Source organism: Lygodium microphyllum, chromosome 21 (genome assembly GCF_053477565.2).
Source record: "Lygodium microphyllum isolate KBCC chromosome 21, Lygodium_microphyllum_v1.1.10, whole genome shotgun sequence".
In the NCBI taxonomy this organism is placed as follows: Eukaryota; Viridiplantae; Streptophyta; class Polypodiopsida; order Schizaeales; family Lygodiaceae; genus Lygodium; species Lygodium microphyllum.
Window position 1 is genome coordinate 75,195,532 of NC_141155.1, and position 27,725 is coordinate 75,223,256.

Sequence of the window (27,725 nt, forward strand, 5' to 3'; positions counted from 1 at the left end):
GAGTTTTTGCCTCAATTTGAGAAAAAATGTTCATCAGTTTCAACTCAATTTTTTATCAGTTTGAGAACCGTTTATAGTCACTTTGGGATTAGTTTTGCACCAGATTTTGCATTAGTTGCTGATCAGTTTCCGCAATCATTTTGTGATCAACAGTCTGAGGTCATATTTGCAAGCAATTTGTGATCAGTTCTCAAATCAACAAGTAAGCAATTTATGATTAGTTTATGCTCAATTTTCAATGGTTTACAGTTGTTCCATGGACAACAGCATGTTAGTAAATGCCATTGACAATTTTAGCCATGGTTTGTGCTAAGAATATGCTTTACTATAGTTGTGAAGCCATAACAGCTGAGAAACATGAGTTATGGATGTATTCAAAGGGTTTCTAACAAAAGTTAGCATAGCTGGACAACAGTGGCCAATGTTGACTGTGATGCCTTATCGAAATTCCTGTGCAATATGCTTTTCCTTTGCCGCAGTGCAGTGCAATCGAGAATGATTCAAGAAGAAGGTCTGTCACACGAACGTGAAGTTTTATTGCTTTGCTTAGCATTTGATTAACAATTAATCAAATGTGCTAATGTGACTTGCACATGTGAGATGCAAGTCAATTATTTTAGTGTGGAATCTAGGACCCCAAGATATCAATTGGTATCAAAGGCAAAAGTTGTAATAAGTTATGTCTGACAAGTACTGGGTGATACCCGTTACATTAGAGAATAGGCATTAATTAATCAATTAATAGCAATCTAAGGGTCAGTAATTGCTCATGGATATCTGGAAGAAAAATTGGCCTAGCCAATTTAGTTATTGACTGGTGAAATTAATTTTTTTAGCACTAGAATAATTATTAAATCAATATTTTAAAAAATAACTTAATAACCTGAATAATGCTGAAAAATGGGATTATTAAACTGCCACTTGGCAAAACTTGGCCATGCAAGTGAAAAAAACGTTTTTCGAGGTTAATGGAGTCTATTCCAACCATTGTGAGAGAGAAGGAGGTTGTTAGAGAGCAAGGAGAGGCTACTGATGTGATTTGTAGCCACTAGAGATTAGTCCTACAGCACATGACAACTATTTGGAGCCCTCCTAGGACAGAGGGCAATAGCCCAAGGTCCTTTTGGTACAAATGATAGCATATAGAAAAAGGCAGCAATCTTTTTTATGCTCCTAAGCTATAGATGACAAATTCCATGGCTGTTTGAGTAGGGCAACAATAGTTTTTTAGCATTTATCACAATGAAACTCAAATTTCTCTCTCTACAACATTCTCTCTCATCCCCTAGCCATCTCTCAAGTTATCTTAGCATTTTCTAGCAATTTGAGCCATCACAGAAAGAGATTTCAATCAATCTCTACTATAAACCCTAGTTTACAACAGAATTTAGGGATTTGGCAGCCACCTCGAGATACTTACTCAAAATTGAGGACCTAGGACTTGAATTCTAGCAACTGAAATTGAGGAATTTCGGGGAGATTCAAGAGGCCAACTAGCCAATATCAGATTTGGGGCTGCATTTATCTTTCAAGGAGCAAGGTAAAGGCCAATCCCTTAACAAACTAAGAAGCAAATTGGTTTGGAGGCTTGCTAGTTAGTTTTGACAGTAAGAAATACTTGGATTAGCGGAGGAGGTCGGAGGATCTCATTTCTACTTTATCCATTTGCAATATAAGTTAAAGAAATAATGAAAGGGACGCTAGTTTTGGGGCCAACAAGGTGTCCAATGTCCAAGATTAAAGTGGTAATATTTGCATTTTCAGTTTATGTGAATTTTGTGCTTGTTGTAATTAGTATTAAATAAAGTTATTTACCACCCTATCCGAGAAGGAAGACTGGTTTTAATAGGTACGTTAAAAGCATGGATGTTGCCTATCAAAAAGCCAAACAAACACTTCAAAGATCACAAGAGAAGCATAAAAGGGCAATTGATCACCATAGACGCACATTAGAGTTTGCACAGGACGATTGGGTATTACTATGTTTTGAAAAGGCTAGGCTAAAAAAGATAAAAGGCAAAGAGCACTTGTATCCAAAGTTGAATATATATTATGGGCCTTTCAAGGTATTGGAAAAGATTAGTGATGTGACATATAGGTTGAAATTGCCTGCCGGCTCTAACTAAAAGACATCTAGGTAAAGCTACAACAACTAAGGATGGTCTATCAAGTCATCCTCTTCCATCCATTGGTAAATAACTCTCAAACTTCACCAAACATCTCCTAGAAACTTTACCTCTGGCCTTTCTTTACTTATGTGCCACAATCTACTTAGGTATCAAAATCTCATCCAGCTCCTAAACCTCACGCTAAATTTTGGCATATACATCCTGTGAAGAAATGCTCTAAACGCAAAAAGCACAAAACCAATCGTACGACGAAGCGCAGACTAATAAACTCAAAACACACTTAGGGTTAGGGTTAGGGAAACTCAGAGGCAATGAACACAATGAATAATAAAGTGAATAAATGATGAATATACAGTGCTCATGCAACAAACACACTATGCAATGAATGCTAAACATCAAACTCTCGTATCTCTAGGATCAAGGTAGATGTTATGAGTTGTCGAGTGTATCGTACTCCGAACGAATCGCAAATCGCAGCAAAAGCAACCTCTAAGTGTCAAACATCAGCAAATGCAGCCAAGAACAGTTGAATCTTATACAAATGGTAGTGTAGAAGAGAGAGAGACTAAAAATGCAAGTACCTAAGAAGAGAGACTCTAAACGACAATTGTTAGATGCAATCGTAGCAAACAAAGGTGAAAGAAGATCAAAGCAATAGCCAAAGACTGAAAACGCAACATTCAAAGAAGAGAGAATATCAAAGCAATAGCCAGAGACTGAAAACGCAACATTCAAAGGAGAGAGAAGATCAGGGCGACAATTCCAGATTGAAAGTGATAGCACCAAATGCTAACGTCAGCATCAAACACAACAGCAAACTGCAAGCGATAGCTCCAAGGTACCAAACAACAGCTATAAACAGGAGGCGAAGGCTAGAATCAGACGCTAGATGGTAGCAAATGGTTGGGGGAAGCTCTAACCGTGATGTCCTCCATGAACAAGGTGTGGACAACAAAGATACGGCTCCTGAAATCTACAAAAACAAGATTAAGGAAGAGTGGTACGTTGCATACCTATTTATAGAAAGTTTAGGGTACCTAAATTAGGGTTTTGCATGTGGAACACAATAACTCTCTAGGATCACGTTTCTATTTAAAATAAGAGATTTTCTTCATTAATTAAGCGTGTTTTGGAAATGTTTAAGTCAGGCTCATGCATTTTTAGCTCAACACTCCCTCTTACGCCCAAAACTGAGCTATGAGAAATAAGCCCTTGATATTTATTTTCTAGTGTCCCAAGGCATCCCACTCCAAAGCAGCCACGGCATCAAGCAAAGAGTGCATGTCGACTACCCAGTGACCTACAAAGACTATAGAGCTAATGATTATCTTACCAAGAGAGCCCAAGTCATCACCCCAGAGAGGCCAAGGTATCAAACCAAGGGTGTACAGCTGCTCAAGGGTCTACCAAGACCTCTAAAGGCATATGGAATCAACAATTGACTTTTTTTTTTTTTTTTTTTTTTGTTAAGAGCACTATCGGCGTAATTTGAACAAAAGAGTTAGCATTAAGTAATAGTTCCAAACTAGTTTTCGTCCCATTGAGTCACTATTGTAAAATATACACGGCGCAGCGAACAGAATCTGAAAAAGAGATAGAGAGTACACAACAGATAAGAGGAGAATCAATAAATTCTTTAACTCCAAACAACTGATATAAAGATGGCTCTATCCACCCGTGCGCTTCCACTGTGTGAAGCTTAGATGGCGATCTAGACAGAAGATAGGTGAAGAGCTTAAGGCTAGTTGGAACAACAACTCTGACTGGGTGAAAGATGAGTGAGTGATGGCTGCGAAGGGGTTTAGCTTTTATAGCCTGCGAAGGTCGTTAGGTCGACCTGCTGACCGACCTACCATATGAGCCTCCACTAGTCGGCCAGGAAATATTCCCTTTACCATCGGGCCAGGGAATATTCCCTTTACCATCGGGCCCCCGGACTCCACAATAGGGGCCCCTTTTAACTCCCTTACCACGCAACTCAATGCAATGTGCCTCGAGTTGCTACCAGGTTAACCACTCCGTCTAACCCAAAGATTAGACCCACAACAGTCACCTTTTTGCCATCCGGTCACATAGACCTCATCTGATATACAAGTCAGGACTCAACCAATGTCCGGGCTCACATTTGGCTTCTCCTCATAATGGGGGCCTTCCAACTTTGAGCACCATGGATCATTGGTAGCACCTAATGAGGGTGGGGCATTGATCATATCTAACAACTATGTCCCGAAGTACGGAAAAATAAGAATGGATAGCCCCACTACCTTCATTAAACAAGCAAAACAATCCCACACACTACTAGATTAAGTGCATAGGGATTCCTAAGTTTTGTGTGTGTGTACCACTCTTTACAGAGAATATATGGAGAAAAAGGCAAGACCGGTAAGCAAGCAAAGCGAGCATGTAAGTATAGAAAAAGATTGCCTTTGAAGACTGCCATATACAATGCCACGAGCATGGTGTATCTGGAGTGAATCGGCACTCAACCACTCCAAGGGTGACCGAAAATGAATAAATACGCACAAATGCATGTTTACATGAATAGAATGCCGATGCATTGGGTAAAGCAAAGGCAAATGTAAATTTTCATGCTCATACACAATGCAATGCAACTGTACCACTTGGACAATATCCACATAGGAAAATTATTCACTTCCCCAAGCATCCTTTTACAATCATGTCATCTTGACAGTGCAGATGAAGTTACAAATGTCCATAATAAAGAATATATAATAAATAAATGTCTGAAAGTGAAAAGTTGTAAACATCGTCAATCACTATCAATAGAAAAAAACCGCCTCCTCTCAAATTGGAAGGAGAAATAAGATAGAAACACCCTCTCCCAGTCAATCGAAAAAAGTAGAAGAGAGTGCCCACGCCGATCCGCGATAAAAGATAGTATAGAAACGGCACCTTGGTCAAAATATTTACAAAGTTATCACTAGATGGCACAAACTCTAGGTGTATGGTACCTTGCTCAACCTACTCTCTGGTAAAGTGATAGTGAACCGCCGTGTGCTATATCCGAGAAGCGATGATAGGATTATCCGCAAGGGCAATGGCACTCTAGTTGTTGCAATAGACAACTGTAGGTGACTCACAAGGAAACTTTAATGCAGCCAGCAAGTTCCTTAGATAGATGGCCTTCCTAGTACCATTGAGAAGAGCCTGATACTTGGCCTCCTCCGTTGAAGCCACCACCGTCTCCTACTTACAGCTGACCCAAGAGATGGATGTCGTGCCCAAGATATAGAGGTAGTCTCCATAGGAATACCAGGTGCCAGGATCTCTTGCCCAATCTGAATCAATGTACCCCTATAAGCATAAACCATGATCATAAGTTAGTTAATAATTATAGGTATACCTTAAATATCTTAACACACAAAGACAATCAATCCAATGAGACGTTCTAGGTGCATTAAAATACTGACTAAACAAACTAACTAAGAAGGCAAGATCTCGCTAGTATGAATCAACCTGAGTAATTCTCCTACAATAGAACAATAGATATGAGCATCAAAAGGCTAACTCGAGGTATCCTTGTGAAGATGGACAGTGGGATCTAGAGGGATGGCCACTGGCCATGTATGATCAGTGCAATACTCTTCCATCGGCAGTTGCAGGGTGTATTTCTACTATGACAGAGAGATACTTCCCTTGGATCGAACAATCTCCATCCCCAAGAAATAAGACAATAAACCTGTCATCTCGAATATAGAGCAAAGTTGTGCCTTAAGTTTTACGAGAGCCACAAAATCTGAGCCAGTAAGTAATATATCATCAACGTACAGGAGGATATAGCTGATCCCCACACTAGTAGTGCACATGTATAGATATGGATCATAGGGGGTAAAATGGTATTCATGAGTCCGTAAGAACTCGTTCACCCTATGGTGCCAAGACCGCGGCACTTGCTTCAGTCCATAAAGAGCTTTTCGCAAGCGAAATACCTTGTCAAGGTCAATGAAAGAAAGGCCAAGAGACTACTCCACATAGACTTTCTCCTCCAAATAACCGTTCAAAAAGGCACTTTTGACGTCCATCTGATAGATCAGCCAACTGAGCTGAGCGGCAAGCACAATCAATAAATGAAATTATGTCAACCAAGCAGTAGGTGCAGAGGTTTTTTCATAGTCAATGCCATGCTTTTGCCTAAAACCTTGCACTACAAGGCAAGCCTTATATTTGTCTAAAGTAAAATCAACCTTTAGCTTGATCCTAAAAATCCACTTTGATCCAATAACCAGCTTGTGACAAGCACAATCCACCGATGTCCAAGTCCCGTTGCTATCAATACTATCCAGTTTCTTCTCCATGGCTTCAAGCCACAAAGGATTCAGAAGAGCCTCCTGCTATCTATCTCAGAATGTGCAATGTAATCAGCTATAGATAGCAATGCATATAAAGCATGAGGGCCGAGCCAAGTAGACCTTCTAGGACTCTCCAAAGGAAAATCTAGTGGAAGGATCCCCGAATCCCTCATGGTTTGTTGTCACCAACGAGACTGCAAGAAGGTCATGAGCAGGTAGTAGACCCAGCTCAATAGGCACAATCTTAAATTATGTGAGCGAAGGTCATGAGCAGGTAGTAGACCCAGCTCAATAGGCACAATCTTAAATTATGTGAGCAAAGGTCAGGACGAAGAGTCTAGTGCAGAGCACTGCACTACGTCCCTCTCATCAGAGACGACACCCCTCCTAACAATCACCTTATTCGTCCGAGAATCAAACAAATGATAGTCTTTCACTTCAAAAGAATAGCCTACCAAAATCAATAGATCAACTCAAGGGTGAGCTTTCCTATCTTGCCATCAAGAGTGTGCATATAAGTACGACTACCGAAAACTCTGAAGTGAAAAATAACAAGCCAAGAGCCAAAGAATGCCTCGTTCGGAGTCATTTTAGGGACTGTCATAGTCGGACATCGGTTGAAAATGTACACTAACATACTAACAGCCTTGACCCAAATGCACTCAAGGAGCTCTGCTACGAACAACATAAAATATATCATATTTAGGACAATCCGATTCCTACGCTCTACGACTTCATTTTGTGCAAGGAAGTTAGTAGAGGTGAGCTGTCATGCAATCCTTTGCTCCTGTAGAAACTCAGAAAAATCGTGGAAGGTAAACTTGCCACCAAAATTCACTCCTCATAGTATCCACATGACGACCAGTCTAGTTATGAACTAGTAATACCTAAGCACTAAAATAAGTCAACGCATCAAGCTTGTACTTAAGGAAGTTCATCCACATGTATCTAGAGAAATCATCCACGATCAAAAAGTACAGTGCACCATTTAAGGCGGCAGTGGATATGGGACCATAAAGGTCTTCATGAATGAGCCTAAGGAGGTTCCTCAGCACGCGTAAGAGACTCCTGAGAAAAGAGTGCACGATGTTGTTTACCTAGCTAGCATGCTATACACTCCTCTCGAGATAGTTTTAGGCGTGGAAGACCCTCAACCATCCCTTGACGTGACCTCTCATAGAGAGAGTCGTAACCCAAATGTCCTAAGCAAAAATATCAAAGACACTTAGAGTCTATAGGCTCCCGTGTAGTGGCCAAAGCCTGGAAGCGATAAAACTCCAAATCGTCACTCATCAGCTCAATAAGAAAGTGTATCATGTGGTGAAGGCCATTAGATTGTGTCTTGCCACAAGCAATCGCTAAACCAATTTAAGTCTAGGACCTCAACTGTGGTCACTATAAAGAAAATTGCTCATCCTAACTAGCAAAGCTGCTGAACGGACAACCAGTTCACCCTAAGCTAGAGGATATGATAGACATCATCCAGTGAAGTGAAATCTAGACCCAGATTAGTGGTAAAGCTGATGCGACCCTGAGCTTAAATCTTAACCAAGGAGTTGTTTCCTACGTAAATACTCCCCTGCAGGGACTCGAGAAATGAAAATGTCCGCTCTAGGAATTGTCTGATGGATAGCTCTACTATCCACAAGACTGTGACGAGTTGGCCTTTGCAAGCACCTCATCAGGAGGCAACTCGCAGATGTGAACAAGTCTCGCATTCGATATCTCTAAGGAGACGATGTGGGTCTCTGCAGACTAGTCACACAAACCCTCTAGAGTTGAGTAGTTCGCTGAGGCGGATAGCAATCAGTAAAGTATGCCAAACACTCGAATGCAAAGTCGAAATACTAAAGCTGAGAGTGAGACTCAGGCAACAAGCCTTGCATAAGCTCGACAATACCAAGGCGTTACGAGCCTTCCATAAGCGGACGACCTCATATGGAACAAGGGTGGAATTAGGTTGGGGTTCCAACCCTTGCACTAAATCCCATAGGTTCTAAGAGTCTAAAACATGCTTCATCAACTTTCACCAAGTGGTGTAGTTTGACCCGTTGAAACGAGTCGTCATTAAATGCATGCTTGACAAATGAGGAGCTAGAACCATGAGGTATCTAGGAAGGTCGATAGATGAAATAATATGAAGAATAAGATAGTGGTGATAGGGGTGGATAAGAACAAGGAGAGAGTAAAGATGGATAGATAGAAATATGTTGTTAATGTCCAATGTATGCCAATTGCTGCAGGGGCATCAAAAGAGGCATAGCTCCATATGATATCGTAGGTGTAGGTGGAGGCACTGGGACATAATAGCCTTGTCCTAACATCGGTTGGGGCACAACATAATGATCGGATCGTCTACTAGGTAATGCCATAGAGACAAACTGTGATACCAAATGATCCACACTCAAGTATGTTTGGGATGCACTCCCAGAGGAATAACCCGAAAGTTGTGTGTCTGGGAGGTCAAGCCTCCGTCACAAGTACACCACCTGAAAACGGATATGTAGAGTTCCTAAAGGCTATGCCTAAATATGTAAAACCACCCGTTGTGGTGTGTGTTGGATAATGTGGTGCACTTAATGGAAGCAAAAAGGAAGGTACAGCGGAAGATGAGGCAGGGATGGGTAGGAGCCCAAATGGATTTGTGATGGATATTATTGTGGAAAACATGGTTGGTTCCTTTTGTCCATTAAATACACTAGATGAAGATGTACCTACTCCATATTGAGAAATAAAATCATTTAAAGGAAAAGGAAGAATAGAAATCCTTACAAGTTCTTTTAGCTTTTTACATAGTTTTGTGTTTATGAAGAGATATATATCTTCCTCATTACTCATAAACCAAAGCTTGTTTTGAAGAGTCTCTTCTTGATGAGCATCTTCCAATCCAACAAAAAGTACAGAATCAATTGGCGTAAAATCTAAAATAGTAGGATTCGTACTTGGCATTGGAGAAAAGAAGAACTGTGAAAGTGACGTGTAATCCAAAAGCCAAGTTCCACTTATGAATGGCCAATCCATAGTGGAGACTTCGAAGATCCTGCAAAATTATTAGTTTTGTGCACTGAATCTATAGGAGAAAACTCAAGCCTAACTTCAATCTCCTACTGAGTCCTATGCATAAGAATTAGATCGTACTCAATGGCAAAACTTTGATATGGTCTGTAGACTCCATGGTAGTCCTTATCCATGTCAGATTGAGCAATAGCAAGCTAGGAGGCCCACTCCTCATTGTTTTTGTCCATGTTTGGCTATGGAGACAGAAGCAGTGTTGTGAATGTGTTCGAAGTCATCTCACCCTTCTATTGTTCTTGATTTCATGAATGAGCTTTTCGAATAAAGACCAAGATTTCTCAAAGAGTACCTAGCTCTGATACCATGTGAAGAAATGCTCTAAATGCAAAAAGCACAAAACCAATCATACGACAAAGCACAGACTGATAAACTCAGAACATTGTTAGGTTTAGGGTTAGGAAAACTCAGAGACAGTAAACACAATGAATAATAAAGTGAATAAATAATGAATATAGAGTGCTCATGCAGCAAACACGCTATGCAATAAATAGTAAACCTTGAACTCTCAAATCTCTAGGATCAAGGCAGAGGTTATGAGCTATAGAGTGTATCCTACTCCGAACGGATCTCGAATCATAGCAAAGGCATCCTTCGAGTGTCGAACACCAACAAATGCAACCAAGGAAGGCTGGATCCTATACTGACGGCGGCAGTGCAGGAGAGAGAAAGACTAAAAATGTTGATACTTGAGAAGAGAGAAAATCTGAATGATAGCTATTAGTTTCAAACACAACAGCTAGAGGTAAGAGAATGGCAGGGCAGCAACCAGAAATTGAAGACGCGACATTCAAAGAGCAAATTCCACAATGTTAGGTCTTTTAAGGTCCTCTATGTCAAACCATAAGACACAGTGCGACTAATATTTGACATTGGTAGAGTTTGCATATAACAATACAATGCATGGTTCCACTAGCAAAGCTCCATTTGAGGTTTTTAAGGGTGGCAAGAAGGTGCCACTTACTTTGCACACTAAGGATAAGATCTTTGAGACTAATCACTATGTGGAAAGCTATTAAGCTAAAACTGCATTAGCCTAACTTAAATATCCCCAACACACACTTAATTAATGAAGAAACCTTTTTTTTAAAACACAATTCTAGAGTCCCACATGCCAAACCCTAATTTAGGTATCCCAAACATTCTATAAATAGACATGCAGCCCACCACTCTCCCTTAATCTCGTTTTTGCAAGTTTCAAGAGCCGTACTCTACTCCCCAACCCCATTCGCGGAGAATATCGCAATCAAACCTTCCCCTTGACGTTGTCAGAGTGCAGCAGTGCGGAAGCGTAGGACTGAGAGAGAGAGAACGCAGAGAGAGAAGGGAGAGAAAGAGACAGTGGACGATGAAGATCTGCTGTATATAGAATGCTGAATACAAAGATATACACGGGCGCAGTGTGCTGGACTGCGTGTCTCCACCTCGACGATGCGACCTGCTGTCCACCTCGAAGTCTGCTGCAGTCTGCACTGTCTGCTGTCTGAAATCTGTGAACAAAGACAGAAAACTGCGCGGCACCGGTCTGTAATCTGCGACTGAGTAGAGTGGCCAGACTGCTGGAAAAGTCGACTATAAATAGTCGAAAACTGCCACGAACTGGAGCGCCAGAAATAGGGCGCAGCCTGGAATAAGTCGGCTGCATTAAATGCAGCCGACTGGGCTGCAGACAGTCGGACTGCCACGTGGCAGTCCGACTGCACAATCCGACTGTGCAGCTGCTGGTCCGACTGTGCAGGCTATGATCACTGATCTCTAACACCCCCTCTCAAAGCCTGGACAGGGCAAAAGCCTAAGGGATCTGGAATGTTGCCGAAGTAGAGCCTAAGGAAGCGCCTTCGTAAACAAATCCGCAAGATTGTCCTCCGTCTTGCAATACTCCACAGTGATGGTCTCATCCAAAAGCTTTTCTCGGATGAAGTGGTACTGAATCTCAATGTGCTTCGTCCGAGCATGGAAAACAGGATTCCTCGCCAAGGCAATGCAACTCTCATTGTCACATCGCAGCAATGTAGGACGAGTCTGGGGGCACCCAAGCTCCTCCAACAATCTCCGAAGCCACACAACCTCGCATGTGGTGGAAGACGCGGCCCGATACTCCGCCTCAGTAGACGAAAGGGCTACCGTGGGCTGCTTCTTGCTACTCCATGAAATAACACCTGCACCCAAAGTAAAGCAGTAACCTGTTGTAGACCGCCTGTGGTCCACGTCACCGGCCCAATCCGAGTCGCTCCAACCTGCAAGTACAAGATCTAACCCATCTGTCCCTGCGGGGTAATGAATCCCCAAATCAGACGTCCCCCTCAGATACCAAAGTATCCTCTGAGCAGCCTGCCAATGCACCGTCTTAGGTTCACTCATGAACCCTACCAAGAGCCCAACAGCAAAACATAGATCAACCCTGGTGTTGAGAAGCCAAATCAAGGACCCTATCAACTGTCGATAGCGGGACGCATCCGCCAAAGGAGAAGCTGAATGGGAAGTGGCCTTCCAGTTCGGATCCATAGGAGTAGAGAGGGCCCGACAATCTTCCATCTCAAAAGACACCAAGAGCTCCTGTACATATCTCTGTTGAGAGAGAAAGATCCCCCTCTGAGACTGATAAATCTCATGGCCTAAAAAGAAATGGAGTAGCCCCAAATCCGTCATCTCGAACGTCCGATGTAAAGCTGACTTCGTCTCCTGGACCTGCTGTGCATCATCACCTGTGACAATCAAATCATCAACATATAAGACAAACAGCACACAACCATCCGCGAAAGTGTGAACATACAGCTGCGGATCGGCCTTGGACCGCCGATATCCCAACTGAGACTGGAGGAACGAATCAATCTTCTCGTTCCAAGCTCGTGGGGCCTGCTTGAGGCCATACAGGGCCTTCTTCAACCTGTAGACTTTCCCATCTGAAGAACCAAAGCCAAGAGGCTGCTCAACGTAGATCTCCTCCTTCAAATCACCATTCAGGAAGGCCGACTTCACATCCAACTGATAAACAGGCCATCTCCTATGGCCAGCCAAAGCAAGAACAGCTCTAATGGTTGCCATACGAGCTGTGGGGGCAAAGGTGTCATGACAATCAATCCCTGGGCGCTGGGCAAAACCCTTAGCAACAAGGCGAGCCTTGTGCTTATCCAAAGTACCATCACTGAGATATTTGGTCTTGAAGACCCACTTGACTGCAATCACCTTCTTCTTCGGGGGGCGTGGCACAAGTGACCAAGTGCCATTCCTCTCAATAGCCTCCAACTCAGCTTCCATAGCTTTCTTCCATGGGGCAGACTGTAAAGCCTCCTTCACGGAGGTGGGCTCTCGATCCTGCATAACACGGGACATCAAACAATAATTGGAGCAAACAAGCTCCGAAGAATGCGCCTGGTGCCTCCGTGACCGCCGCGGACCATCCTGCGGTCCCCACTCCTCAGGAACCCCCTCGATCCCTGAATCACGGAGTGTGTCACGGGCCCAGCGAGGAGGAGGCCAAACCTCCCCTCGTCGTTCTCCATCAACAGAAGACTCTGGAATATCCACCGGTGGTAACTCCTCAGAGGTGTCCGGTGGAACAGTAGACTCTGTGTCAGAAACAGAATCATAATCAAAAGGCACGGGCTCCAGTGGAACTGTAGAAGGAGCCCAACTCTCCCCTGGATCTCCAAGAACGGGGTGCTCCTCACCCGTTGAAGAAGCTGGAACCTCCACAAACCGCACATCACGGCTAGTGTACACATCCCGCTTGACGGGATCATACAATCGGTAGCCTTGGGACTAGGAGCTGTAGCCAACAAATACCTGTTTTCGGGAAGCCGCTTCAAATTTATCACGGTAAGCCTTGGGAATGTGAACATAGGCATCACACCCAAAGACTCGAAAGTAAGAAACATCTGGCTTCGTCCCAAAATAAGCCTCAAATGGAGTCATCCCTTCCACGGCCGAAGTAGGGGATCGATTAAGAATGTGGACTGCAGTAGCCACAGCCTCGGCCCACAGAACCTGAGGGGTCTGTCAGTGCTCCATCATGGTGCGCGCCATCTCGATCACACTGCGGTTCTTCCGTTCTAGAATACCATTTTCTTGAGGAGTATTGGTATTGGCAAACTCCTGGTGAATTCCTCTATCTGCACAAAACCGAGCAAATTCATTAGACACAAATTCACCTCCCTTATCGGATCACAAGGTCTTCAACTTCCGGCCTGATCGGTTCTCCTCAAAGAGAAGCCAATCCTTGAAGTGCGAGAAAGCTTCTGACTTTAGTGCCAAAAAGTAGGCCCATGTCATCCTGCTGTAGTCATCCACGATCAACATGAAGTACAAGCTCCCACGCAGGGACTCATTCCTCATAGGGCCACATAGATCCGTAGATACTAGCTCCATCGGTGAAGTAGACCGCCGCGAAGCGGTGTGGAGAATGGCATCTCTATGCTGCTTCCCCCGTATGCAGGAGACACATGGCTGCTGGCTCACCACTATATCCGGCAACCCTCGAACAAGCTGTCCACGTGACGCCCTCCGAAGATAGTCATAGTTCAGGTGACCAAACCGAGCATGCCATAACTCAGATTGTGACTGTGAGGTAAGAAGAAGAGTAAAGAGGGCAGTGGAAGACTTCAGTTTGTAAATGCCATTCTCCTCATATCCGGATGAGAGAACCTTCCTCGATCCACGATCAAGGACTCGCACAGTAGAACTGTCAAACTCCACCAAAAGACCAAGGGAGCAAATCTTATGAACTGAAAGGAGATGGTACCCTAATCCTGGTACATGCAAAACCTCTGAGGTATGGGTGCCACCTCGTCCATCCGGAATAAGCTGCATCTTAACCCGACCTGCAACAGAAACTGAAGAGCTGTCGCCAATGAGAACCTGCCCACGCGCAGGTCGCAGCTGGGCAACACCATCTGATGAAGGAGTCATGTGCCGTGAGGCACCACTATCAACAATCCACTCTCGAGCTTGGGGAGCCGTCATCGCAGCATCAGAAGCATTCGGTGAAGCGTCCTCAAGGACAACTAGATGTAGAAATGCAGCTGATGAGGGTGCAGCCACCGCTCCAGAATCCTTGGTATCCTTCTTCTTGGTGTCCTTCGTGTCTTTGTCAGGGCAATCCTTCTTCCAATGGCCAGTCTTTCCACAAATATGACATGTGGAGTCTTTGTCCTTGTCCTTCTCCTTGTCCTTCTTGGACTTGTTATCCCCCTTCTTTTTCTTTTGGTCCTTCCCCTTCTTCTGAGAGGCTTGACCTGTCAACGCCTCCGTCTTGGAAGCATTCTGTCCCTTTAACTGTTCCTCTTGGTCCAAGACCATAGGAACCAACTCTTCCCAGTGAAGAGTAGACTCTCGCCCCGAAGCAATAAGGGCAGAGTAAAATGTACCGAATCGTGGCGGTAACTGGGACAATAGTGTGATCGCCATGTCTTCGGAGGAAATCGGCTTCCCCGCATTTTGAACCTGCATCTGTAGCTGCCTTAGCTTGTTAATGTGTTCCCTTAGCGAAGAAGACTTATTGACGGACAAGGTCCGCATCTGTACCTCCAAAGAAACCCTCTTCATCAGGGTCATCCGATTGTACATTTGATCAAGCTCCAGCCATATCTCACGAGCCACCGTAAGTGCTCGATGTGAGCGATCACGGCTGTAGTGCATGATAGAAAGAGAAAGGATCGAATCCTGGCATTCAGTTTGTCCCAATGAGACTGGGCCTTGGCCAACTCCGCACGAGCATCGGAAGAGAGTTTGGACTCATCTCTTACCGAAGGCCGGTCAATATCCTCCTGTACCAACTCCGCCAAATCATAGGACTCAAGGATGGCCAACATCATAACGCGCCAAATGCGGTAGTTGTCGCCGTCGAGCTTCTGATCTGTAGGAAGAGCCGCTAAGACAGGCACCTTCCGGTCCATAATCGCCTGGAACTCCAGATCCATCTCTGTAGACATCTTCACCTGCAATGCCTTCTCAAACGCAAAAGCAGCCCCCTCTGACTGGGTAAACTCAGCCTGCTAAGGCTCTTCCGCGTCCCAAAGCTTCTTCACCCGCCGTCGAAGGCAATGAAAAAGCAAAACCTGCACTTTTAGGTTGAAAACTCAAACTTCCTCCGTGTCAAACAGCAGCAAATCCACCACTTGTACTCCTTTCCTGTGCGCCCACACTCGTTTCAGCCTTGTTCCAAGGCGCAGCCCTCCTGTCTGCCCTTAAACGCAAAAAACGCAAATTTGTGTCGCGATGGAAACTCCACTTCAGGTTGATTCTGCGCTCAGTCAGCCCTCAAACACTGCTCTGATACCATGTCAGAGTGCAGCGGTGTGGAAGCGTAGGACTGAGAGAGAGAGAACGCAGAGAGAGAAGGGAGAGAAAGAGACAGTGGACGATGAAGATCTGCTGTATATAGAATGCTGAATACAAAGATATGCACGGGCGCAGTGTGCTGGACTGCGTGTTTCCACCTCGACGATGCGACCTGCTGTCCACCTCGAAGTCTGCTGCAGTCTGCACTGTCTGCTGTCTGAAATCTGTGAACAGAGACAGAAAACTGCGTGCCACCGGTCTGTAATCTGCGACAGAGTAGAGTGGCCAGACTGCTGGAAAAGTCGACTATAAATAGTCGAAAACTGCCACGAACTGGAGCGCCAGAAATAGGGCACAGCCTGGAATAAGTCGGCTGCATTAAATGCAGCCGACTGGGCTGCAGACAGTCGGACTGCCACGTGGCAGTCCGACTGCACAATCCGACTGTGCAGCTGCTGGTCCGACTGTGCAGGCTATGATCACTAATCTCTAACAGACATATGCTATCATCTAGCGCCTAATTCCAACCTTTGTCTGCATCTTGGAGCTGTCTTCTGCATCTAGGAGCTATCGCCTAATACCTTGGAGCTATCACCTACTATCAAAACCCTGCATTTGCTACTGATGTCATCAATTGAAGCTATCGCCATCAGTCAAACACTATCGCCATCATCCAAAATCCAACGTTTGCTGAGTTTCTCTCTCCTCCAACTATCACCTACACTTCTTACACAGTCGTCTACTATTTCCACCTGTCGCCTAGTTTTCCTCTCTCCTCAAGTACCTGCGGTTTTCGTCTTTCTCTCTCCTCACTATCAGTTTGTATCACATCCAACCTCTTTGGCTGTGTTTGCTCGTATTCGACACACAAAAGCTGCATTGTTGCATTTCGAGATCCGTTTCGGAGTACAACACACTCTCCAGCTCATAACCTCTATCTTGATCCCAAAGAAACAAGAGTTCAAGGTTTGGAATTCACTACATAGTATGTTTGCTACATGAGCATTGTATATTCAATAGTCATTCACTTTATTATTCATTGTATTCACTGACTCTCATTTACCCTAACTCTAACTGTGTTTTGTGTTTATCAATTTGTGCTTTGTAGTATGATTGATTTTGTGTTTTCTGCATTTAGAGCATTTTTTCACAAAAGCTTAGATGCAACCTATGCAAACATAAAATATGCACTTCAGAGATCACAAGAAAAGGAGGTAGCTAATCACAATAGATGTGCTTTGCATGTCGCAAAGAGTGATTATGTATTGCTACATTTTTAAAAGGCAAGGTTGAAAAAGATGAAAGGAAGAGAGAGGTTGTATCCGAAGTTAAGTATGAGATACCATGCGCCCTTCCAAGTATTGGAGAAGATCAATGATGTTGTATATTGGCTGAACTTACCTACACATTGGCAAACACACAATGCGTTTGATATCAGTTTATTGAGGCCTTTTCGTGGTGATGTGCTAGAGGATGTATTTGCTGAAATTCAGCCAAAGGTTAAGGAGCTAGATGAGATCTTGGTACTCGAGTAATTCTTGGCACATAACAAAAGAAAGGTCAGAGGTAAAGTTTCAATTAGAGCCAACTTGCGATTCGCTCAAATAGGTTCAGCAGAGCAAGGGTTCAAAGCAGTGCCTCATGCTCAAAGGAAAGATAGCACTTCCACTCCTCCGGGTATGGACACCTCTCATAAGTAGTGGATCTTATCCAAGGTATTATGTTAACAGTATGTTTGCCATGAGGTCACTATTCACTGTACTAGTGACTGTGAGATGTATATAGATGAGTATGGTTGTTACCGCGGCTCTAAGAATATACTTATGGATGAGTATTTGCATCAGTTTGAGATCAATTTTTTATCAATTTTGAGCTCAATTCCTGATCAATTTATGGTCACTTTTGGATCAATTATGCATCAATTGTTTATCAATTTTGAGCTCAATTCCTGATCAGTTTTTGCATTCACCTTGTGATCAGTTTGGGATCACATTTGCAGAGTTAATTGGCAAATAAGTGGCAATGATAACACTAGGGACTAGGCATTAATTATTTAATTTGTGTATGTCCAAGGGTTAATTAAGGGTGGGGACCACTTGGGGTTGCAAATGGCCCAACCAATTAAATTGTAAATGGGCACATTTAATTTTGGGTAGGGCCAAAAGGGCTAAATTGAATTTTTAGAATTGATTAATTTTGAAAATTAATGAATTGGCTGAAAATGGCAAGAAAATGGGATTAGAAGACTGCCACTTAGCAACAATGCCCATGCAATGGGAGAAAAGGCTGTTTGGGGCTCGTAGAGACTAATTCAATGCATTCACCTAGAGAGAGAGAGAGAGAGAGAGAGAGAGAGAGAGAGAGAGAGAGAGAAGGCTGTTTGGGGCTCATAGAGACTAATTCAATGCATTCAGCTAGAGAGAGAGAGAGAGAGAGGGGATTACGTAAATCCCGGTCATGGTGGAGGGCAACTGTGATGGAGGGCTGGTTGAACAAGACACCCTTCAAATGTAAAGTCTCTCTTTGGAGAGTGATGATTGGTGGTCTTCCGCTTGCTTCGGCTCTTTCCAAACGACGAATCTCCAATGGCAACTGTTTCTTTTGCACCACTGCTGTGGAATCCGCCCGTCACCGATTTATTTCTTGCCCCATCGCAAAGAAAGTCTGGTTATTTTTGTCAACTGTTTGGCATGGAGTGGTTGGTTTCACCCTGCGCCCCTTTGATTGGGTTTTCGGCATGCCCAAATACCCCACTCCTGCACAGCCACATATGAAGCTCATGTACCACTTTCTTCGATATTGGGGCTGTTGCAATAACTGGACCATTCGGAATGCTTTTCTTTTTGACTCCGCCTATAATGTTCAGCAGCATATTGCAAGGCGTAAGGGCCTCTTGTATTGGCAGTTGGATCTTCTCCAGCATTCTAATTTGCTCTCGAGGGAGGACTTACGTCCCTGGCATATGGCAATTTCCGCTGCATCTTTGCCATGACATTGTAACTTGTAGTACTTAGAACCTCTTCACATGATGGCTTAGACTGTCGTCATGTATCTTGTAATCAAGTAATCTTGTACTTTTTTCGTAATTAATACAATTACCTTTTACGAGAAAAAAAAAAGAGAGAGGGTGCTACTAATCAATTTCTAGATCTGTGGGAGGTCATTGGCTACAAGCAACAGACGCCAAGAGACCTCAAAAATCATGCGACAGCATTAAATGCTCCAAGGACAGTAGGTAACAGTACTTATAAGTAGGCCATAACAAGTTTGAGGCTCCAGGCTACAGGTGACAGCATTTAATGCTGATCAGGCAGGGCAGCATGCAGTTTTGAAGGATTTTTCACAAGGAAACTCTGAATTTTCTCTCTCCTCGACAATCTCTCCTCTTCTCTAATCTATTCTCTGAAAATCTTAGTTTTCCTTAGCCAATTGAAGGTGTTCTCAGTCAGATTTAGTGGACAGTAGTAAGATCTCTATTGTAAAGCCTAATCTCTACAAAAATTAGGGTTTAGCAACCACCTTGGTATATGAGATATGGAGGATCGAAGCTCAACTGAGAGTACACAGTTGACAACGAAGAGTGAAGACATGACTCCCAATGCAATTACCAAAGAGTAATGAAAGAACAAAGTACAATCCTTAAACCTTGGGGTTGTTAATGTGTGTTCATACGCGAAAGGTATAAAACATGATAAGTGCCCGAACTGTGTAACATAAGCACATAAAATAAAAGATAATATAATTGGGGGAAAAAACCTCTCATAAGGAGAGTAAAAAGTGCCTCCGTGTCCTACCGCAGATCAACGACACTCCTCTATGAGCATAGGCGTGAGTCATATCCAACAAACCCCCCTAGAGTGAAAAGTGATCAACATACAAGGATCATAAAATTATTCAGCAAGGAAGACATGTATTCCCCCCCCAGTCCGAATGAAGAGTCTTAATCCTACAGCTACATTGATTTTCAACAAGTGCAATAAAAGCTAAAAATGCATCATACACCTCTGACTTTTTCACCAATGAGTAGACCCAATAAAAACAAGTAAAGTCATCAATGAAGGTGACGAAATAATAACAACCACCCAATGACTTTGTTTGCATAGGTCCAAATACATCCGAATACACAATCTGTAATCTCACGGTTGCCTTAAAAGCAACATCACAAGGAAACAAGAATCGATGCATTTTTTCCAAAATGCATCCCTCACAACTATACTCAGGAGGTCTCTCCAAGAGATGTAAGCCATCTAGCATTTGAGTACGCTATATAAGCATCAAATTCCCATAGTTGACATGCCCCATCCAAGCATGCCATAACTCTGCCTATAACATAGCAAGAGTAAGAGTAGATGCTAAATAGACTAACTGATCAATCGAATATATATTTAACTCATAGAGTCCATGACGTAATGTGCCAATCAAAACCAAAGTCAAGAACTCTTTATTCCCGACCATACATTTATCATCATCAAATGTGACTTGCATGCCACACTTTGCTAAAGAAAAAATGAACAACAAATTCTTCTTTATTCCTAGCATATATAATGTATCCTGTAAACAAAGAGTAGAGCCATAAATGGCTTTCAAGCTGGCGGCTAGGGATGGACCTGCAAGCAGTGCAGATGGCTGCACTAATGGTGGAAGTTGCACATCTAAACGGCCAGCAGTTGGTGTAGCACCTATACCAAGGGGGTGGCTTAACTAAGCTTTAAGGTGTCGGTGCTGCTAGTATAGGACTGGACAGGGTAAGAGGTTGAGCTAAATCTAAGCTATGATACAAAATGTAAGAGATGTGGAGGATCGAAGCTCAACTGAGAATACACAATTGATAGTGAAGAGAGTGAAGACACAACTCCCAATGCAATTACCAAAGTGTGTAATGAAAGTACAAAGTACAATCCTTAAACCTTAGGATTGTTAATGTGTGTTCACACCCGAAAGGTGTAAAACACGATAAGTGCCCAAACTATGTAACATAAGAACATAAAATAAAAGATAATATAATTGGGGAAAAAACTTCTCATAAGGAGAGTAAAATGTACCCCAGTGTTCTACCACAGATCACCAACACTCCTTTGTGAGCATAGGTGTGAGTCATATCCAACACTTGGGACCCGTACCAACAAATAGAGCCATCATGCACTAAAGTTAGTAGCTGAATTTCATGGAATTATCAGGGATTTCAAATGCCAACTCATCCCATTTGAGTTGGGGCAACAGTCTTAGATAAAGATCAAGGGGCAATTTGCCCGAATGGCTTGCTGATCGTTGTGCCAACAAGGGGCTTTGGATAAGCAGAGGAGATTGTGAAATCTCAATTGTACTCCATCCAATAGCAATACAAATTAAAGAAATACCACAAGAGGCGCCAATTTTGGGACCAACAAGGTATCCAATGTCCAAGAATATTATGGTAAAGTATGCATTTCACTTTATGTTCATTTTGTTCATTGTTGTAATCAAGTGCTTGATCAGGTTTTACCACCCTCTCCGAGAAGGAAGGCTAGTTTCATACAAAGTGGGTTTACAAATTAAAACATAGATCTCATGGTAGCATCAATCCCTATAAGGCATGTCTTGTTGCCAAAGGGTATCCCCAAAAGCATGGAATTAACTATAACGAGACGTTTGCACCCACTTCACATATGACCACCATTCGTAGTGTCATCTCTTTGGCTGCTCATTATGACTGGCATGTGCATCAATTGGATGTGAAGACTACTTTTCTGAAAGGTGATCTTCATGAGGAGGTTTATGGCACTCAACCTCTTGGCTTTGTACAAAGGGTCAAAAAGCAAACTTTGCTATTTGCATAAGGCCCTCTATGGTTTAAAGCAAGCACCTAGGACATGGGATGAAAAGATACATGCATACTTGATTGCTTTTGGCTTCAATAATTTACACACTGAAAGCACACTTTATGTCTACAAAGATGGGGACAGCCTCTTGATTCTCATTCTTTATGTAGATGACATGTTCTTCACTGGACCTCATGAGACACATATTTCAGCCTTGGCAATCATCAGCCGTCTTCATCAGTTATTGCCACCTCTCCACAACTGCTGTGGATTGTGTTTTCTACTCCCATAGCTTGTGTTTTCATTTGTTCATGGTGGTCAGCTTAATGTCATCATCGTGTTGTCACACATTCCGCATTTCTTTTGTGCACTAGAATTTCTTAACACCAACCGTGGTGCAACTTCTAAGGACCTTGGGCTGGTGATCAATCATAATGAGGATGGGTGGTGTCCCAAAATAAAGGACATGGTGAGGATTCATGGTTGTTAAAGGTGACAAATGATGATACTCCTTAGGGCCTCTAAGGATGGGGAAACTCGATTAAGTGTGAGGACTCTGAAGGTGAAAGCTTTAGGAAAGATTGTTGAGACAGCAACTATTAGTATATGCTCTTAAAAGCACTAATGCTTATAGTAGCTTAGGTGTGGAATGCATAGATGTACAAGCAAAGTGAAGAGTACAAATCATGCCCAAGGTGCAAAAAGGCCAGCTGCAATGTAGCCAGATGGAGGCCCAGAAGAAACAACCCACTAAACCACTATCATTCAATGGTATGGCCTGAGGCATGCTAAAGGAGGAGTTGCTGACACCACAATACTCACATGGATCTCAGGCTCAACAACCAGCCAGCAATTGGATGTCAGACCACAATGAGATCACCAGGTATGACGCCAATCAGCTGCATTGCTGGTAGGAACCGCAAAAAGCAGCTGTTTCAGGCAGAGTGAATAATGTGCCAGGCTGAGCTAATGATGTGGCAGGCTGCGGCCCGATGGCAGCAGTGAGGCAACCTCCTGGAAAGCAAAAAGCTGTTCTTAGTCGTGGCAGCAGCAGGTCCAGGCAGCAAATAATCAATAGGCTGGAAATCTGGGTTTGTAGCGGTGGTAGCAGCAACAGCATCAAAACAACAAGACATACTCTGGGGCAGCAATCAGGTTGCCAGGGGCAGCAGTACAGCAGCACCTCCCCCCAGTGCTGGCATGGCGAGCTGAAGGCTGGTAGTGATGGGCTGAAGGTGATGACAATGCAGCTGAAGGCTGAGGACATACATTGGGACTTAGGTCAACAACAGCAGCATGAAAACCGCACCTCCCTCTAGATTAAATGGCCAACAAGAGGAACCCCACAAACAGTGGAGAAATAGGGCATCCATTGCTGAACTGATACTCTTGAGATAAGCTCAAAGCTCAAGAAGCACCCACATTCAGCTAGTGAAGGCTGGAATACTCAATCAGAAACTCCTGAACACCAACCATGGAAGAGATGTCTATGCAGACCCAATGTACTGATAAGGGAGAAACTGGTTCTGGACCTTGTGATATGGTGCAATGACAGCCATGCCTGACCATGCATTCCTTGCCATGTTTCTCCTGTAGTAATCAAATGGCAATCAAAGTAATCGAAGTTGCAAGAATCTCCCTTGGTTGTTTTGGCATCCATAGGTTTCAAAATATCAACTCTCGGAGAATCCTCACATTCACCAAGTTTATCACATTTCAGACATCACCACCAGATCCTACTTGCGTCAGCGAGCTAGTTGCACTGCCACCATGTGCACACCCTGGCTGACTGAACGAATGGGCATAGCCCAAGGGTGGATGCTATCCTTAGTTCTGGGAAGTAAGATGATGTTTAGCCAAATGGCTTGAAGGGCGAGCTGGTAACACAGCTGTGTGCATCCATGAAGGGTTGCGTTCAATTCAAGGGACAGGCCAGCCTCAATTCGCTGGCCCTTCGCATCATAACTCAAAATTATTGCAACGTTTTTCTTTTAGGTAAGATGTTTCAGTATCAAAATGAAACATCCAGGCTGCAATGGCGTCTGTTATGATGCCGGGTTGAGAATTCTCTTGCTTAGCTGAGTAAAGCATTGAGTTTCACGATAAGAACATCCATGGGAAGGTATGTATAGGGGGCCGCCGTTTATGTCTTCTTATTACACAATCTGATGCTGTGGAGTAAACTTACGGAGGACAAAAGAAGACTGACCTGTTACGAGGGAAGGGAGGGTATGGGTGAGGCCTGTGTTTGGCAGCCACTAGAAATGGCGATGGCGGCGGGAGGACGATCATGCTGGCGAGGCCACCTGCTGGCGAATCTTCAGCCCCCGGCCTATCTATCCACACGTTCGCAGGTGATAATTGTCACGCCTGCTTAAAACGTAACCTGGTGGGCCTATGTTGTATTTCCGGTAGCATTATGCATACATATAAAAACCTTTAATTCAAAGAGTCACACCTTCAGCCACGGCTCGTTAGCATTATGCATACATATAAAAACCTTTAGTTCAAAGAGTCACACCTTCACCCAGGGCTCGTTAGCTGCGCAATGTGCATTGCGTGGTCTCGAGGTTTGCAAAGCTCGCGACGTTGTGCCTTGTTTATTTCCACTATGTACAAAAGGAAAGTCTTCCAACAACCAAAAACAAAGGAGGCATGAAAGGGGCCATGCTTCGCATACATAATGGTGTGATTTGCATGTGCTTGTTGTGATATTTCTTGTATACTCGTGGGTATGGTTGAGTGTGTATATCTACATATGTCTGGATATCTACCTACATGTGTTTGGCTATCAAACTCGTGAGGAAATCATGAATGAATTGGCTCCAAAAAGCACTACTAAAGGAGGACGAGTGATTCTAGATTTGGTTTTAGAAGGTGTTTCTGAATAGTTCAAACAATTTGGTATGAACTACAAATAGGTAGGCATGAACCATCCTCCATTGGTGGAGTAGGCATAAGAGTTTTGCACTGAATTGGAGACTATTTTATATAAAACTTTGTAATGAATAGAATGTCAATATTTATAGAACAAAAGTATAAAACACATGGTGAAGAGATGATCTTATTATCTGCAAGGTAATCGAAAAAGTGACTAAAGGGCATTAAAAAGTGTGCTATAACAAAGTAGTAGTAATATGGAGTAAGAGCAAGTTACACATGATTTCACAAGATATATCTAGTTAACAAAGGATTCACGCTTTTAGTGTGACATTGCATTATGTTGAGCAGACCAAAGTATATACAAGTTGGGCTATGAATACAAAAACATGAGATACATGACTAGAGCATGGTACATAATGAGTTATGATTGCAAGTGCCAAAGAGTAAACACTAGTTGTTATGTTGTCACATCACACTTAGCATACAACCTAAGTATATGAAGAAGAAGGCATGCTTGTTTGTTGGATGAGTTGATAGCCACAACATAAAGAAAAAAGGCCTACTAAGTCAAACATTGCATAATTAACTATACTAATCAATTGGTGCTATAACTATGCCAGCTATAGGCAGGCGCAATGAAGTAAATATAATAAGCAATAAGTCAATGGCCATGTGAGAATTATAATGACCACTAATGTGCTAAGTGTAGACATGCGGACCCATTCAGCCTGGTGGTCTATCATATTTGTCAACATGTGTTGAGCTCACTATCTCAACACTCTCCCTCAAGCTCAACCATATCTCTGCAACTCCAAGTAAGGTTCAAAAGCCTTTTCGTTACCATGTGGTCTCTCTATATACTTGGTGTCCTGGGGCTGAAGAAAAGCTCATTATCCAAACTCTTTGAACCACTAGAATCTCTATCAAATCCCAAACGACTAGCAAATGCATCATTACCATTTGACACTTTATTTTTTCCTTTGTCTTTATCTACAACACTAGTAGATGCATTTGAAGATGTAAGGCTGCTCCTTAGTCTAGCTAACTATAAGTGTAGTACTAGACGATATTTCTGGTCCACTAAGGCTACATGATTCTTGCTTTTCTTTCTGTACATAACTATTATAATCATCAATATCATTCAACACATCACTATTAGATGCATACCAATTGCTCACCTCATAAAAATTAACATCTCTACTAACTTTGAACTCACCTGTGATGACATGTGAAAATAGTTGTCTTACTTGCTTATCAAATTAATATGCTTCACACACTTTATGAAATTTTACAACTCTAAAAGTAGGTAATCATGTAACCAACCCTTTGGATTGCATTAATTTCAGTCTTTGCACATTTATATGTCCAATATGTTTGTGCCATATGTCAATATCTACAACCACTCCTTTGTTGTTAGCATTCATAGTAAAAATTTTAGCATCTAAAGTGAACATGTGACCAACTCTACTTTCTTTTGTAACTAACTTACACTTATCATTAAAGTCTTCCACAAACCAACATTTTACATTAAATCGAATCCATAGCCCTTGCTCTACCATGACCAATAGAAACTAAATTCTTTATGATGGATGGCACATGTAATGCATCTAACTGATTCTTTGTATGATCATCATGTAGGACAAGGGAACCCTTCTAATGTATAAAATTTGATGGCATAAATCATCACCCGTCTATACATAACCTGGATTTTGTAAATCTTGCATCTCTTCAAACTATTCAACATGGCACGTCATATGACTAAATGCACCTAAATCAACATACCATACATCACCATGTCCCCTTTCTTGTAATAGCATTCATCATATGCTATATCACAAACAAATACTCATTTTTATCTTCATTTTATCATGAAGATGATGTATAGTTTCCTTGCTACAATTTACCACCGTGGATATCATTCTTCTTAGCATAATATTGGGTTGCAATATGATATGTTTTGCCATAATAATGATTAAAAAATACCAAAATTACTAGAACCTCTATTGTGCCATCCACCTCTTTCTCTAAAGCTCCCCCTGCCTCTACAGTTTCCATGGTCTCCTGAAACTTACATATCACCAAACTATCAATTTAACATGTTTTGTTGGTTATCACCAAAATATTCCATACCATGGACTCTTGAAGAGGATCTACCATATTCACTTCCTAAACTTGAGTAAAATACTTGAACCTCTTCACCACTTCTTTTAGATGATTCACCTTGCATGCTTCAATGATCATGAGATAGACCAACTCGTCAAAACTGAAAATGGCTTTCATACATATATAGAAGTGACAAATGAATTTTTTAAAGCCTTCTCATTATTAAGGCCAACCAAAGTAGATGAAACTAAATCACATCAAGCATTGCCTCAATAGTTATTAAGGCATCTATGATGCTTCTCATCTTAAAAACATACTCATTTATAGACATCTTTCCTTTTTTCAAGGTATTCAACTCTTGCTTGAGTTGAATCTTCCATGCATTTGTGTTTATTGAAAACATATTCTAGAACCCTTTTATCTTTTATATCCCATTCATTCCATGCCTTTAATTCTTTTGCATTCATAGGATTACTTAGCTGTGGCTCCTTTTCTTCACATGAAACAAACTCATAGAGGCCTTTTCTAATAATGAAGTTTATCACACGAAACTTTCATGATGGGTAGTCATTATGGTTGAATTTCTCCATGATGGGGTTTCCACTGTTCTCTACCATTATCATAAAATTGATAAAAAATAGCAAGTAAGTCTTCTACAACCTTTCATAAGAAGCACACTGCAACACCCCAAGCATCCTTTTTCACTCATTGCTTATAAACAATACATGTAATCTACAATCTCTTAGTAGATAAAACTTGTGTTTGCTTTCGGGAAAATGCCTCGGAACTTACAAATTCAAAATCTGTAGCTTGTGTATCCACTTTCGATCAACACAATTGAAATCATAGTGTACCCTCTGAAACTACTGTTTGCAACCTTGCAGGTCTAAAATGGGCCTAAGACAACCTCAGATGGCCAAAAAAGTAATGTACAAGTTTCAAAAGGCTTTTGTGTAGAATATATAGTGCTCTACTCGCACATGAAATCTCGCAACAATTTGAGATTTGTGCTTTGCTCTACCTCCAGTGCCTCCATAGCACTATCCACGAGAAAGAGTGGAAGAGTGGGAGAGCTTCTTACTTGTTGCTTGCTTGCTTGAATCTTTGCTTCTTCTCCTTCACTTCAATATTCAAAACCATCCTCTCTTAGT

The 27,725-nt window shown here is 42.5% G+C and overlaps 1 protein-coding gene across 1 annotated transcript in view; it reads right to left on the reverse strand.

The window, feature by feature from the left end:
- EGY2 (ethylene-dependent gravitropism-deficient and yellow-green-like 2) overlaps nt 1-23,987 on the reverse strand; it is a 106,762-nt gene extending 82,775 nt beyond the window's left edge. Inside the window, exon 1 of the mRNA XM_087661119.1 lies at nt 23,798-23,987. Within this exon, the coding sequence (XP_087517245.1) occupies nt 23,798-23,880 (83 nt within the window). The 5' untranslated portion in view covers nt 23,881-23,987. The remainder of the gene's footprint in view (nt 1-23,797) is intronic.
- Between the last annotated feature and the right edge of the window lie 3,738 nt (nt 23,988-27,725).